The sequence below is a fragment of the Photinus pyralis genome, unplaced genomic scaffold (assembly GCF_008802855.1).
Source record: "Photinus pyralis isolate 1611_PpyrPB1 unplaced genomic scaffold, Ppyr1.3 Ppyr1.4_LG5, whole genome shotgun sequence".
NCBI lineage: Eukaryota > Metazoa > Arthropoda > Insecta > Coleoptera > Lampyridae > Photinus > Photinus pyralis.
The window spans coordinates 25701519-25718276 of record NW_022170596.1 but is presented as its reverse complement, the minus strand read 5'-3'; the positions used below and the strand labels follow the sequence as shown (position 1 = coordinate 25718276).

General features: G+C 38.3%; 2 protein-coding genes across 4 annotated transcripts; both read left to right on the top strand.

Annotated features, from left to right (window-relative positions):
* The first annotated feature begins 6138 nt into the window (after window positions 1-6138).
* Window positions 6139-9788, top strand: LOC116172585 (venom carboxylesterase-6-like). 2 transcript variants are annotated; one of them, XM_031489817.1, is made up of 10 exons: window positions 6152-7739; window positions 7789-7831; window positions 7883-8026; window positions 8073-8415; window positions 8464-8660; window positions 8709-8874; window positions 8924-9102; window positions 9149-9299; window positions 9350-9485; window positions 9530-9788. In XM_031489817.1, exons 4-10 carry the CDS (start codon window positions 8073-8075, stop codon window positions 9720-9722), a joined length of 1365 nt encoding a protein of 454 aa, XP_031345677.1. In that variant the 5' UTR covers window positions 6152-7739; window positions 7789-7831; window positions 7883-8026; the 3' UTR covers window positions 9723-9788. The 2 variants fall into 2 exon arrangements, with proteins under 2 accessions (XP_031345676.1, XP_031345677.1); XM_031489816.1 differs by having other exon boundaries at window positions 6139-7831.
* Window positions 9789-9834: 46 nt separating this feature from the next.
* LOC116172591 (venom carboxylesterase-6-like) lies at window positions 9835-15971 on the top strand. 2 transcript variants are annotated; one of them, XM_031489825.1, is made up of 11 exons: window positions 9835-9916; window positions 13566-13764; window positions 13808-14027; window positions 14075-14360; window positions 14407-14601; window positions 14650-14840; window positions 14884-15049; window positions 15098-15276; window positions 15320-15476; window positions 15522-15651; window positions 15697-15971. In XM_031489825.1, the coding sequence occupies exons 3-11, from the start codon at window positions 13842-13844 to the stop codon at window positions 15887-15889; spliced, it is 1683 nt and encodes a 560-aa protein (XP_031345685.1). In that variant the 5' UTR covers window positions 9835-9916; window positions 13566-13764; window positions 13808-13841; the 3' UTR covers window positions 15890-15971. The 2 variants fall into 2 exon arrangements, with proteins under 2 accessions (XP_031345685.1, XP_031345684.1); XM_031489824.1 differs by lacking the exon at window positions 9835-9916 and having other exon boundaries at window positions 13551-13738; window positions 13802-14027.
* Window positions 15972-16758: the final 787 nt, after the last annotated feature.

Below are 16758 nucleotides of genomic sequence, written 5' to 3'. Positions count from 1 at the left end.
CAATGTCAATTTCGCTAAGATGGCGGGTCCAGGTAAATTGTTGTTCTATGGGTAAAATTGCGATGTCATCCACGTTCTGCGTAAGAAATATCCAGGTAGAGAATAACGTAAAAGTAATCCAGAAGAGAAAATGATAAGAAGTTAAGAGAGAAGTTTGAGCGAACCTTGAGGGAAGATAAAACCCTAAAAAACGTACCTATTAAGAAAAATGCTGAAGTACATACCTCACACTAATTACTTGCAAAGCGTATTCAATGGAGCACAGCCACAGCACATCAGAAATAGAGAAAAAACACTCAATAGAAATATGTTCACAGCCAAAACAGATTGACACAAAGTCAAGTAAAAAGTAATGGCGTATCGAGAAAAATTTGCACGCAATTAACCCAGATCCAGATCGTCTCTGAAAGGAAGAAGTATAGGACATGCGTATGTAGAAAAAAAAGAAGATCACGACCTCTAGTGGCGAACCAAAGAACTATGGTAATAACAAATATACTATAGAAATGACTGGCATCTAAACTAAACGGGTTTACAGAGGGAATACCTAGATGGGGTGAGAAATATAAAGAGAGGTGCAACTCGATTAATTTAGATGAGGCTTATTGCAAGATGCTTCAGTACATCGGCAATTTGGTAAAGAATAATCGATTTCCGCAGATGTAGCAGCGTTTATTTATTTATTTACTATTCCTCTCTTGTTCTGGGCCCTCAACAGGCTTACGCCCAATTACAGAGTGACCCGCATAGTGCTTTTTAGAGGTGCCTCTGCAGAGAAGGTATTAAGTTGTTTTATACTACTCCGGTATTTACCTTACGAATTAGGAAAACTGCAGAAAAACGTCATTCAGAGTAGCGGGCAGAATGCTCGCAACTGGTCTAAGGTATCTGCCACAGATGAAAAATTCACCTCAATCCAGGTTCGAACACCCGACCTCCGGAATTATAGTCCAACGCTGTTTCATTGGTTTTCAATCGGTTTGTGTTGTTGGGTGGCCTTTAAGCATCAGAGTCGCACGTCTAACACACTCACACCCCTCTCACTGTGGACTGTGGGCACGGGAAGCTTCGGGAATATGTATCGCAATTTTACATATAGTTGCGCCTCTTTGCTATTTCTCACTCAACAATCAACGAGTAAAATTCGAAGTATATAAGGAATATAAATTTGGAATATCAATTGGTAAGAAAAGAACGCTACATACTCCTTTCCTTGTTTTATTCCTGGTTGCCGTATTTACCGCTCATCAACAAACAATCAGATATTTAAATTTGTGGTCTCTACGCTTCATGCTTCTTGCTAAACAAAACCAAAACTGGTGAATACTCAAAATGTTTCCTCCAAAATTTACCGCCCCTAGAATTTGCCGCTCTAGGCGCGCAACTAGTCCGCCTTGTGGGAAATACACCCCTGGATGTAGCTCAAGGGAGAGTAATAAAAAAAAGAGAGCGAAGCCGCAAAAGGCACCTTACTGTGGACATAAAAGTTAAAAGTAAAGAGGTTTGTGCCTAAGGCGAGTAAAGTGCGAGCATTTTTCATGCATTATTCGGGACTTCCATAGTCCATTGTTATGTGACCTATGTTTTTCGTTATTAGAAGCATCTATAATTAAAAATAAGGAAGTTAGTATTGGGCTTCATTCCGTTCTTCAGCCTGATAATTGTCATTACGACTAATTATACACGAAAATTGGGTAACCATTTTATCACAAAATTCCATTATAATTCGGATTAATGTTATAAGTTCATAAACACAAATTCAGCCCTATTTCTTTTGTACGATTTGTTTGTTTCTAATTCTTTTAGTAACTGCGTTGTAACTCAAAGTTGATTTTTTTAAATTGAAGTTACAATTTACCATGGTTTAAAAAAATTTATTGCTTTACGAGCTTTCCTAAAATGTATAATACATCATACATCATACTTATTTTCAAGAATAAGCTTTTTACAATAAATTTTGCTTATTAATACATCTTGCCTGAAAGATAATAACAAAAGTTTTTTTGTGGAAAGAGTAGCTAATTAGCTAACACTCCGCCCACTATAAAATAAAGACAATAATAAATAAATAAAAAGTTGGTTATTAAAAGGTCTAGAAAGAAACGACTGACGACATTGGTTATCTACATTAAAAACTGCTTGAATAATGCTAAAGCCATTTCGTTCTAGCTTCAACATTTTTCACTTTTTCTCTCTAGTGAAAAAAACAAAGACGGCAGCTTATTTCCGGCAAAGGTAATGGAATAAGCATAAAAAATAAGGACACGAGTACTAAAACCGTTTTCGTTTATCTGCGCTAATAAGAAAATTACCCATTTAATCCCATCGAAATTGGACTACACTGTACATAGTACGTACGGTACGTACCCACAGGCAGAAAAATTTTATTATTTAGAAGTTGCTTAAAATGATCTAAAATGTCGACATTTGATGAAATTTTTTCCAAAAAAACGGCGATGGCAATATCCAACTAACTGACACTACAGTGAGTATCTTCAGAAAAATTTGAATTACTCATTAACCTGATGAGCACAAAATTTTAAATTAGCAGCACAAATTAGCACAAAATGAGCACAAAATTATAGTAAAAGAAAATTTTGAAAATATCGATGTTGACACTCAAGCGTGAAGTTGGAGTGTCATCAGAGAAAGTTGAATTACTCATTAACCTGATTAGCACAAAATTTTAAATTAGCAGCACAAATTAGCACAAAATGAGCACAAAATTATAGTAAAAGAAAATTTTGAAAATATCGATGTTGACACTCAAGCGTGAAGTTGGAGTGTCATCAGAGAAAGTTGAATTACTCATTACCCTGATGAGCACAAAATTTTAAATTGGCAGCACAAATTAGCACAAAATGAGTACAAAATTATGAGATACTTGGAACTTAATTCCTTTCAAGTCGACACTCCAACTTCACGGACCCGGCAACTTTGCTTTATATTTTTAAGCCAGAAAATGTTTCTGTAGCTAACAAAGTTTGCACAATAATATTAATATGTTAATTTATACAGTTGCCTCAATTCAATCTGTATGTTCTATAAAGGTGCAAACGTACCGACATGTTACCCAAGAACTTGCCGAGATGTAGTCTGGAGGGTTGTACTCATTTTGTTTCGTCACAGCTAATTACCTTGATTATTGAAGTGTATTATCTACTTCATTAGACTTGAAGTGTGTTACTTGCACAATTCGATAAAAATTCTAACGCGTATCACTTTAGTTTGTAATCTTATGGCAAGTAGGTTAATTTATAACTGATTATTGGACGAAGTAAACATTTCCTAATGGGAACATATGGCGGCTTTCATAATGCTGCAATATCTGTACGTTCTAAGGGAGGCTAAGCAAAAAATGTAATTATTTCAATGTAATGAAAACTTGTTCTTAGTTACTAATATTCTCATAGAAGTAGATAGATTGCTTAGCAAAAATTATTGTTATCAAGGCGTTCCTAACAACAATTTTGCGATTTAGTGGCATCAGACATTCCTTAAAAGTAGATGTAAGAATTTGCAACAAGAAATTATCCCAATCTTACAACACTGTTCCAAAATCGAAGGCTGTGGGTATTTCGACCCCTTATCATCAAAATGTAAAGGCAGGCCCTTGCTTAATAAGTAACAAAAATAGTTACAGTTCCATGTTTGACTTTGAATGTACACATTAATCGGAAAATTTGAAGTTGAGTTTTCAGGTCTATCTGCATTAGTGAAAATATACAGTAATTGTATATTATCGTTTTCTACTTCCCTTTTCTTCAACAGTAATTTCTACTGTTGCTTTCCTCACACATTTTTCAACCCTGTTACTGTTTTTGATTCGATTATCTTCATTTTAGGTAATAAAGTTATTAGTGATAGTCTCCTATGGAAACAGTAACTTAATTTTTAAAGTTACTTAGACTTAACCACTAGGTTACTTCATTTTTAGCGCATTTCCACAAAAATTAAAAAAATGCCCTATTGTGGCCACTTCGTCCGTCCGTCCGCTCGTTCGTTGAGACGCTACTAGTTCTTTATCTTAAGAGTTATATTGTTCTACTTTTTTCGCTATTTGGGAAAGAAGGAATTTTTTCTGCGTTTATTGCTAAAAACCAAAAAACCTTTTTTACATGTTCCATAATTTTACACTTTTGCCGTTTATTAACGATCCTAGAGATCGTTTATAATTTTGTATTGCTGTCTGTCGTCTGTCTGTTGGTTTGTCCGTCTGTTCCTTTGTCTGTCTGTCCCTCTATCTGTTCGCTTAAGGCCCCCACCGAGCCTCAACAAAAATCCAAACCACGCTGAACAGAAGGGAAGAAAGAGGGTCAGGCAGACCCAAATGGGTCAAACTGCGCCAACAATCACCTCCAAATCAGTTGCCGACATGTGTTGCACAGTTGAGCTGAAGCTCGACTGCCGTACTAAGGGTTCCTGGTTCGAATCCGGTTTCGGACATGGATATCTGTAAATGTATACTGGGTTGGGTTGGTAGACCCCGCCCCTGCAAAAATTAAGGCAAAAATTTGATAATTTACAAAAAAACCATCCACCTCCAGTGACTCAACTCCTAGAGTTCATTCCGGTCAGTCGGCAAAACGGGTAGGCGGAGAGAAAAAGAGACAGAGGTCAAATGGCTCAAAACCGACCCAACATAATGCCAGCCCTCCTGCAATGGGGATTGGCATCTACCTAGTGACAATATATATGGGCCACATCGCTTTCAGATACAGACCTAAACAATAGAGGGAGATAAACACGAACACACAACGGGGGGCACCGACCGCTGACCGACGGGTAATGAAGACATTGCCCGCGCAATGATGCTATCAGTGCACTTGTGTAATGAATTATCAACATTTACCAAATTACATGGATATTAACGTTACCGGCCGGTCATTATGAAAATGCCCAACTTGGCTGGCCTGGTGACAGGCTTTGAATATAAATATTCAAAGTGACAGGTCAATAACGTCATTGACCGGATGATCTTCTTCCCCCATCACAGATACATTTAAGGTAAATTCCCTGTATATAGTATTTTACATTATTAGCCAGGTAAGTGAGTTTTTACTGGCGATAGGAGAAGTTGACTGGCGAGCCGTCAGGCGAGCCTGTCACCTCCTAGAGCCAGTAAAAATTATTACCTGGCGTATAATGTACAATATTTTATTTGTTACTCATTTGTAAACGTAAATAATTAGTTCTTAAATTGATCTTGAAGAAATGTCTAAAATATCATGTGATCCATGTAACAGAGACTTCGCATTAATTCTGGCCAATGAAATGACTAGATTACTAACTTGTAAAATTTTACAGGTCTGCTGTCAGTTTTACAAGTCAGTAGCGTTTAAACATGACGTTTACCCGTTTGCGTTTTGTCTTGTTAATCAACGTTTACAACTGAGTAACAAATAAAAATTTTATTGTTAAAATTAGTCACCAGTAACCACTAGTTTCACTCTCATAAAGCGGAACGTGTCTTCTGTACCTACAAGAGAAAAAGAGACCCTGAATAACCGGTTATGTGGCACAAACAATATCAGTAACGGTATCGTTTTCCGTTATCCTAACTTTTTGGATATTGGTTCCGGTTCCAAGTGAGGGCTTATATGTGCAGTCGGTTCCGGTTCCAGTACCATTAATTTCGATTCCCCTTTAATATTTTTTTCAGCTTTATAGGTACTTCTTAACCACAGCTTTTATGGACGTACTATACCCTAGATTAAACGTAAAGAGTTTCATAAAGGATCTAGAACGCACTTTCGTCCATTTAAATGGATTTCAGAAGTTATTTTAGAAATCCTTTTAAAAACATCTCGGCCTTTCTCCAAAGTTTCCAAATTGGTTTCACCTGCTAATTCGAATAAGTAAAGCGATATTATAGAGCACCTGCCAGAGAACTTTGGGTTCTTTATATCTTTTTACATCACAAAGCATTCCAGGTCCTTTCCAAAGCTTTACCGTTCGTTTAGGTTCTCCTCCTATACCTAGGAAGAGCTTAAAAAGCTTTAGAAAGAGTCTAAGAAGTATGTAAATCCCCCTCTCAGGCTCTTTACGCCACTATTAGGGCTATGTAGGTACTTTGCGGGGATTCTATCGGAGTTATATGGACTTCCAGTGCTCTTTATTTCATTATAACCGCCTCTATCTATAGAAAGTGTTGAAATGGTCCTCAACTGGCAATGAAACACCGACCGCTTAAAAATACGAATGCTTAAAACTATTGCTACGACCAGTGGCGGTTGCAGGATTTAGTAAACGGAGGGGCCCAAACCCGAACTTTGTCCCAACACGGAAAAAAATAAAAGAAATCTCGCATAATGGAAATGAGATCGACACAAAATTGATGAAAAAAATGGACAATGCCCCCCCCCCCTGGGATCGCCACTGGCTACGACTGAAAATGTTCCTCCCCAGGTTTCCCTCCTTACCACAGCGGTATAGCCGCCCTGCAAAAATGTACTGCTTGTTTTGCAGCACCCTGTATGTCAAAACTTTTTTGAGTTACATATCTGGCGGGCAGTCTCGTCTTCAGATCGTAGCCAGAATTATTGAAATTGAGGGGTAAATGGGCGCCGGGATTATTAATGATAGGAACGTCTGCAAATTTACTGTTAGATCAGTAAGTTTCCCTATAATTATGTATGTAGGTAATAAAGGAATGGCTTCAATGACTTGAATTCTACGCTTCCGTAAGATTTCGTAGATTGGGCACACGAATTTATTTGTTTTATTGGTACCCACCATCAAAGGTTCTTGGTGAAGGTTATTATCTTATCTCTGTCCAAAGTGGTTCGATCTGATCGAGGATGGCACTACTGAACTCGTCGTAAAAGTACCTTATGTACATTAGCATGAATAATTTCAATTATTATTATCGTATCGTCGTGACCTTTTGGGCGAAAGTTGAAAAAATAAAAATAAGAGCCCACTAAACGGAAAAGGCACAAATAAACAACCGGCTACCAATTAACAATATTTCAGTGACCGCAACGCACCGATAAAAAATCCCATTGTGTTAATGACTGAGGCGAAGGTAATAGCTCTTGTGAATTTCCCAAGGAATAAATTTATCGTGCTCAAAGCAATAACAACGGAGGATCTTTACGTGACAATTACAGTAAAAAACGTGTCCGGTGATTTTTTTTTCAAAAACTTTACCAAAAGACTTATTGTGATAGTTCCAGACTTTACACTCGTTCTGTAGTATAACACTACCACCAAAATACTCTCATTTGCCCTAACCCCTAACAAAGACGATTGTTTATACAAATAACTTCCTTGTCAAGTTTCGGGGCTCAATCGTACGTACAAACGTAAATAATGGCATGTACCGGGTATGTAGTAGAATTTGTCTACCAAATTCGGGTAATCTCCAGCCGTTGTCTACAAATCCTAAAAAAATCCTTTTGGCTGATAAAAACGAAACGATTTGAAATGAGAAATTGAATTGCCGCGATATGTTCGTATTGTTCATGCAACGAGTTCCAGGAGAAAGTCTGCACAATGATTTAATATCGCTTTGCGCCTCTAGGTTCATAAAGAATTAATTTAAATACTATAGTGCACGCGGTACCCCACTTTTCAATCACTTCAATATTAAACACGCTGCAGTGAAGTGTTAGTGGTACTTTCACTGCGATTGCCTACGATGAAATATCAAAAATTGCTATTCGTTGTTTTGTTTATATGCGAAAGTTGTGCGGAAGATGGCCCCGAGGTGTTAATACGGCAAGGTAAAATTAAAGGTAAATATTGGACAACGAGACAAGGGAAGAAATTCAGTGCGTTTTTAAGTATTCCGTACGCGGAACCGCCTGTTGGAGATCTTCGGTTTAAGGTGCGTTGCATATTTGGGGCTGCATAAGTTGTCATCCAATTCTGCCTTTAGCCGCCAGTACCGATCAGTTCATGGAGCGGAACCTTAGATGGTACTCAAGTTCACGCCGTTTGCCCTCAGCGAAATATCTACACGAGGAGCGAAATTATTGAGGGCGAAGAAGACTGCCTCTACCTTAATGTTTACACACCCCAAGTACGATAATATACGAAAACCAAAGGTAGTGACGTTGCCATTTCAGATGGACATCTCACCAACGCCATCCTATGCCGTAATGGTCTTCTTTCACGGTGGCGGCTGGCTGTGTGGCGGCGGCAACTCTCACTGGTACGGCCCAGATGTGCTTCTAGACAAAGACGTTGTTCTCGTTATTCCAAATTATAGATTGGGCGCACTTGGATTTTTAAGTACAGGCGATGAGGTAGTTCCTGGAAATAACGGGCTAAAAGACCAAAGCTTAGCTTTGAAATGGATCTCGGAAAATATCGTACATTTTGGAGGTAATCCGAATAAGGTGACGCTGTTTGGGGAATCAGCCGGTGGCGCTAGCGCCCATTATCACATGCTGTCCCCGTTAAGCATCGGTATGTATTCACCCCTTTATTGCTCAAGACTCAGTCTTTAGTGTTTAGGGTTGTTTCACGGAGCTATTTCTCAAAGTGGTACGGCGCACGTCCCTTGGGCTTTAGCTAAACCTGGCAGCGGAATCAGGCAAATCCTTCGGTTGGCTGAGGCGGTCGGGTGCAGCGCGTCCGGGACAGCTGAAGTAGTTGAATGTTTGAAAACTGTCGATCCCTATACCATGGTTTCGCAGGACAAAGTGTTCATGGTAAGTCGAGCGCTCTCAGATTGACTATACTAGGAGGCTTCTTTTTAGGAGTGGGACATTGATCCTATGATACCATTTCCACCGGTAATTGAGCCAAAACTTCCAGGTGCGTTTTTAACTGGCCATCCCACTAAAATCATTCAGTCTGGTAAATCGGCGCAGGTACCATGGATTACTGGTTTAAACACTGAAGACGGGGCTCTAAGAGCTCCCGGTAATAACTTAACACTCCCTCAACTTAACATGCTACAAGATCCTTGTAGGCATTTTTGGAAACGCCCACCTTATGGAAGATTTGGATAAAAACTTTCACAAAATACTACCGATCTCTCTCTTTTACAAAGAGGCGTGCACTTCCTCCGATTACATCTCTAATCAGTTGAGGAAGTTTTACCTTGGTAATAAAAAAGTTGACAACTCCTCGCGTCAAGCAATCACGGATGTAAGTTCTGCACCATGTAACCATTTTAAATATCGTTTAGATTTAGCTATTCACCGATGGATGGTTTCTGCACGGCGCTGACGAGTCAATTCGCCAGCACATAAAACACACAAATCAGCCGGTATTCTACTACCTTTTCGGGCACCACGGCGTTGCAAGCTTTAGCCAAATTTTCGGTGACGCAACCCAGAGATACGGTTTAATCCAGCTATCACCTGCCAATCGCATTATTAACTATTCACCGTAGGTGTTTGCCATGCTGACGAGCTACAGTATCTCTTTCCCGTTGGCGACTCTCTCTTTCCAAACCAGAAGCCAGACGAGCTCGACAGAAGGATGACTGACTTGATGACGGATTTGTGGACTAATTTTGCGAAATACGGGTAACTGTTTTGTTGAGGAATACATTTTTGAAGACAATTTGTAGAGACCCTACGCCCGAATTGAGCTACAACATTCACAACAAATGGAAACCGGTGAAATCGGTGGACGACATGGAGTACTACTATATTGCCGGAGGTGGGGCGCATTCGGCCAAAGGTTTACTACCTGAACGAACTCAATTTTGGAGAAATTTGGAGATTAAATGGGATAGTATGTGTGCTAAGGATGAACTATGATCTACATATGTGTTTCTGCCGACTTGTATAGCGTTTAATAAAATCAGGAACTAAATGCTTAGAGCTCAGACGTTGAGAATGAAGTTCCCAAAAAAAGCTCAAAAACATCCGATCCTGTTTCACAGAAGAAATGAAACGCTGCCAAATAATCAAATCATTTTGCTGCAACTCCTCCATTTACTCCTTGAAAAGTGGTTAGTTGTATTTAGTAACAATTTATCGTTAACGCTCGGATTTTAAAGAATCGCTAATTTGGAGAATGTGGTTATATCTTTGATAATAATATTTTATATTCAATGGTTATATTGAGTACATTTAATGCATCTACTCTCGCTCTAGATTTCAATTACAAATTTAAAACTATTTAATTTAACAAATCCGCCCCTAATACATAACACAAATTGGTCAATTAATATAATTCAGGTTTTCATCTGATGGTACACTTCAGAATATATTGATGGACTAGCAATTTGAATACAAGATTTTGAGCAAAACCCCCAATACACTTTGTGGTACATTGATCGATTACTTACTAACTATTTACGACTTTCTAATTAACCACTAAACTCTAAAGTTAGAGTTCATTTCGGAACAGCTCCTAATACACCATTATCGGAATAACTACAACTAAATTTCAGAGTTTAAATCATTTACTTCAGAAAAAGCGCCCCTATTTCCTTTCAACGATAATTAATAGATTACTTACTTTGTAATTGAATTTTACTTAAGCACATTATATATTAATTTAGTTTAATAATTAATTAATCCTGCAAAGCAAAAGTATAAAGCTAATATCAATTGAATTTCACAGAGAAAATTATTTGCTTCTCTAAAATCAATCCTATGAAGCATTAGTTGACTAAATAATACTGAATTTCTTCACAACAGCTACGCCTTATAACCTTTTATAACACATTTCTGAAATAACAAAAATAAATACGAGCACCTGCGGTTATTTTCTGTCGCTCCAAGTTCGGAAGATGGCTTACGTGTCAACCGACTTCGTCTTCTTCATTTTTAGTGTACACCAAAAATTCAAATTGAAATTAATTCAGGTTAATTCGAAATAATTCACGTAAATTGATGTTAATTCACGTTAATTCAAGTTATTACACGTAAATTCAAATTAATTCAGCTAATTTAAATTAATTCACTTTAATACAAATAATTCCCGTTAATACAAAATATTGGATTGATTTAAAATCGGACTAGAAAGGAGTCGGGAATTTATCACAGACGTAATTCTCATATATCGATGGCATTTATATGCAACAAATGATCGATATTATCGATTTTTAAAATAAATCAAACTTAATGATATATTATTGAGCTCGCTTTTCTAGACTCCTCTTGGATCTCTCACATAGCTTCTCTGTGACGCATTTTCGTAAAATTTAACTATTAATTAAATTAAATTAATTGTTAATTGTTTTGTGTTAATCTAATTGCTAATTAAATTAATGAAATTTGTATTCATTAATTGATAATCGTTAATTTATATAGTGATTTTCCCCAATTAGTAACGCCTGGTCGTTTGTATGACAAATTGATTCGTTACGATCCCACTAGTTTTGCATTAGTAACGTTATTATTATCAAGGAAGTCGCCGAAACAAAACAAATGAAATTTGAACTCTGGTTGACGGCCTTTTGAGCTCAGAAGCGCGCTTTGCTGCCTTATCTGTAACAGATAACAACCCAAACAAACAAGAGGGATAGTGAATAACGCGGCTCATAAATGTTGCGGTAGCAATGTCTAACGTCTGACACCAGTGTAAATCGTATACTATACGCGACGCAAGTGGCGTAAGCAAAATCAGAAATATCGAAGCAATGATCTCCAAAGGGTTTCGTTAATACTTGCAGAAAAACGGGAACAATATTGAAATCTAAACAACTTCCAAGTAAATAGGACGCCATTTATGTAGGTAGAATCACGTGACTAATTTCAACTAAGATGGCAGTGGAATTTTTCAAGGTAAGGTAGTAAAATTCGGCGTAGATGATTATTTCACAACCAATGATGACGTAGTAGTATGCAGGGAGATAATAACGAAAAAGTAATACAGATCAGAAAAGTAGGAGAGTCATAATTCGTACATACCTCACACTAATTACTTGCAAATGTATATCCGAGAGCGCTTATTCAGGTAGACAATAAGTCAAATAAAAGTAATGGCGTATTGAGAAAAATAATTTGCACGTAACCATCTTCTCTGCCAGAAAAGAACGCAACTGTACGCAACACCAAATTAAAGTAGTTAGAGCGCCTAGGTAAAAGTAACAAAAAGTTGGTGAAAATTTGGTCACTTATTCTCTAAGAGACGCACTTTCTAATGGTCAAAAGAAAAAGGTGTTCCTATGTGCCGTTTCTGAGATATTTGACAGTAAAAACAGGGTATTTTAACATGGGCTCTTATGGACATACTCAGTTTTTCTGAGCTAGCGAAGGTTTTTGTATCAAGACTTAAATGAGATGGGTCTCATTAGAAGCGAAATTTTGTGACGATTCTAAATATGCACGGAAAAGTACATGTTCATGATGAAATAAGGAAGATATTTACCGCCGGAGCGCCGTCTGCTCTGACGCGGCGGCACGCTATGCAGCACGCGTTTAAATCTGATGACTTTTCCACTAGGTCTAGTATCTGAGCTAGGACAATCTTTTCCTTCTTCTGCTGAGCACTTTTCTTCACAAAAGGCATGGTGACTTTCAGAAAGAACATCAAACCAGCGATATTTATAAAGGCCTGCACACGTCTTGTTGACACACTGATCGGATCGAGATCAGAGATCAAGATAGAGATCAAGATAGCGGCTGGGGATCTCTAGCGCCAACATCGAAAAACCAAATCCACTGCACCGACTTCACGTAAAACGCCAAATTATTTAGTTTCCCGGCTTTTACATACGTCTCGCATACGTTTTGATTAAAAAGAAATATATTCGTTTAGGATTTACCGCTTACACTGTGAATATTTAGTCGCGGTGTGTCGTCAACATTTAGTGTGCAAAGGTTTGAAACAGGGTCGAAAAGTAGGGAGACTAGTCAAGTTGACTACTGTATATACCTTTTTAAAATTCATGTAAGACGTTTGCATTGTGCTGAGGTACAAAATACCACTCATACCGTATTTCTAATTATGTTTCCTTCATAACAACATTTTTTTGGGGACGTTTACCGTAATTAATAGGTAGGCCGAGTACATCACTTGACTTCAGCCGAACGCGCTAACTACTTTAAAGAAGGGATAGAATAAGTATCGCGAAAAACATCTGAACGAACTCTGGCGGCGAACAAAGAACTAGGTATCTATTTATTAGTGTTCGCTTTCAGGAAATATCTCTACATTACATCATGGAACCTGATACCAGTATTCTCTCCAAATTCCTGCTACATTGCCATTTGCTTTTTTGTCGACTCCTAAAGCAAATTTACCGCTTAGGATGATCGTTTCCTTAACTTTCCGAGCCATTACCGATTTCTTGGTTTATTTTAAGTAAATTATTAACTTATTTATTTCATCTACCACTTCGTTATACTCGTATATCATTGCGCAGATTCGTAGTACCTGAAGTGCATGCAAAGGCAGTTCGCAGCGTAACCATTAATAACAGTGGCTAGAAAAAAGATATGGAGTAGTTTCTCCGTATCAAATCAACAAACTCTTTTCGTAGTGCGTAGGTACTTATATACGAATTTAAATGCAAATGCCTTTTCATTACATTTAAGGGTTGTTTTTATGAATTATAAAGCTCACAAATCGTATTCATAAATGAATCACTAATTAAGGGCACTCTGTAGATAAAACCTTCATGTCACTCATCTTTATTTTTGAACCAGGTCAAATGATTATGTACGTACCCGCTGTCCTGTGAAGTAACGTGGACTTGTAATATACTAAGGTCAGAAGAAACCACTTACCATATTCTCATGGATACCTTGACAGGCGTTCGTGGCGTAATACTGTGTTTGCAAATGATACGCATTACATAACCTTCTGTGCTTACTAAAAGGTGATTGTTGTACCTTGAAATGAAGTGTAGGTAATAATTAGAGATTAAAGTGTGCCATCTAAGTTTTAGGTGTCAATCATCTTCCAGATAGTGAAGTTGAGACATGCTGACAACTATTTTATTTGGATGTGCCATTGTGATATGTGCCGCTTCCCAAAGTGATCTTACAATACAGATTGGCCCAGGAACGGTGAAAGGAAAATATGACACAACCATAAAAGGAGGCACTTTTAGATCTTTTACTGGAATCCCATACGCCGAGCCTCCAGTGGGAATTCTACGGTTTAAGGTATTAATGATACAACGTAAATGGACGTGTACTAACGAGTGCATTAGCCGCCAGTACCACTAAAACCATGGAACGGTGTCCTAGACGCCACCAAACCTCACCAAATTTGTCCCCAAATGGACGTCTACTTTGGAAATTACACGGTTGCTGGAAACGAAGATTGCTTGTACCTTAACGTATATGCACCGGTGGTAACTGAGAAGGCAAGCTTTTCCGTGCTGTTCTATATACATGGTGGTGGGTGGATGAGTGGCAACGCAAACTCAGAACTCTATGGACCTCAAAAACTTTTAGAGAAAGAAATTGTGCTGGTTACAACTAATTATCGACTAGGTAAGCGCAATTTGTACAAAAACAACTTATACCTTTACCTTCTAAGGGGCCCTTGGATTTTTGAGCACAGGCGATTCGGTGGTGCCTGGTAATAATGGCCTGAAAGATCAAAGTTTGGCGTTGAAGTGGGTAAAGGACAATATTAAATGCTTTGGTGGAAACCCGAATAAAATTACGGTCGTTGGACAATCGGCTGGTGGGGCAAGCGCCCACTTTCTTACTTTATCGCCACTTAGCAGAGGTTGTGCCTACGTTTTACCTATACCGTTGTACATTGTCAAATTTGCAGATTTGGTATCAGGCGCTATACTGCAAAGTGGAACTGCATTTGCACCTTGGGCGATCACTTTAAAACCCCTTGTCAATGCACAAAGACTCGCCAGTTACTTAAATTGTCCGTCTACGTCTAGCGAGGCCATAGTGGAGTGTTTAAGCACTAAAGATTCGTCCGATATTGTTGAGCAAGACAAACGATTTTGGGTAACACAGCTAGAAGAAGTTTGTATTAAAGGCTCAATTTTAGGAATATAGCTACGACCCTATGATTCCTTTTAAGCCAGTTGTAGAACGAGACCATCCAGGTGCGTTTCTCACTGAAGACCCGGCCGTAATCGTTCAATCAAGGAAAAACGTGCCAGTCCCACTGATGATAGGGTTAACTACTGAGGATGGAGCATTGAAATCTGCCAGTTAGTGGAGCTATCTGGTTTACCGCCACTAATAAACTGAGTTTGTAGCATTGCATAAAGACCAAAGATTGATCGAAATGCTAAACAAAGACTTTGATGTAATTGCGCCATTTCTCTTCGGCTACGATCAAGCTACTTACAATACAAGTGAAGTTTCAGAGCGAATCCGAAATTTTTACTTTCGTGGCCGTAAAATTGATGAGAGCAATAAAGCGGAATTGACAAATGTAGGTTAGGTGTAAAACGTTGACAAGTGACGTCTTACTTTAGGTTGTTACTGACTCTTGGTTCCACGTAGCTACTGATTTAGCGGTTAGATTGCACGCTGAAAACAGTAACACTGCAGTTTACCTCTACATCTTTGGGTATCAAGGGGTTGTATCCTTCTCAACAGCATTCAAAGATGCAGCCGACAGTTACAATTACGGTAAGGAGAGCTCCCAAATGATACAACATAAAATGACTCCTTTAGGAACCTGTCATGGTGACGAATTACTTTACCTATTCACACAAACCCATTCCCAAGGTGCAAAATTCACTGAAGCAGATAACCGCATGATGGATATTATGGTGTCCATCTGGACTAATTTTGCAAAAACTGGGTACTTGACGATCCGTTTTTTCACGATTACCTAATCTTGCTTTAGCAACCCAACCCCTGATGACAATGAGCTATTGACGGTGAAATGGCATCCCGTCACTAGTAAAAGTATGGAATACTATTCTATCGGTAAGGATGGCGATTTGCAAATGGGAGAAAACTGGGAAATAAAACGATTGAGATTTGCTAGAGAGATTAAGTTTAATGCTAGATGGAACCGAAGTAAAGATGAGCTTTAAAGCCATCCACCCAGGTTTTTTACGGGAATAGTTTTAGTTGAGGTGTAAATACTGTAGGTAATAAATACACGTTAGAACTCAATTTTTATAAGAATATATGCGGCTTCTTTTCGCATTCGGTTACTCACAGGAACATAATAGCAGGGAAATTGATCGGTGAGAAAATCACTGTATCCTAAGTTAAACTACAGCAGTCCGCCCTAAACACCAAAGCAAAACAAAACTCATCATTGGAAAAAGTGAAAGATTATGAACTTCCAAACTCATTAGAATAGGACCACTTCATGGGTTCACTCGTAGCCTACCGATAGAACTAGCCGTGACACTCATCCCCACTATTGCGTTGACGTCACAACTGACGGCGGCCGTCATATCGACTTTTAATGTAATTAATTCCAAGTAGTTTAATGTTGTACACTTAAATTAACTGTATTCGAACAGAATCAGTAAGAAAATGTCAAATACGTGCTGCGTCCCTGGTTGCAAAAGCAATTATAGTTCAAGAGACAAGGTTCCTTACGGTTTTTCGTTTTCCGAAAAATGAAGACGATCAAAAAAAGTGGTTAAGATGTATTCACCGGGACAATTTTGAAATTACTAGTTACTCCAGGGTTTGTATAAAGCATTTCTCCGACATTTTCATTATTCGGGTAGACAAGATGACTAGATAAGACGATACAGTATTAACAGTTCCACGAGACCAGATAAAACTTGCCGAAGACACGTATCCCACCATTTTTGAAAATCAGCCATCATATATGAAAAGGATGTAAATGATGAGTAACGGGAAAATATAGACCTTTGCAACTACAAATGACGTAAAAACCTGTAGTCTCTAGGTGGTCCAGGGGCCGAGATCTCGATGGAAC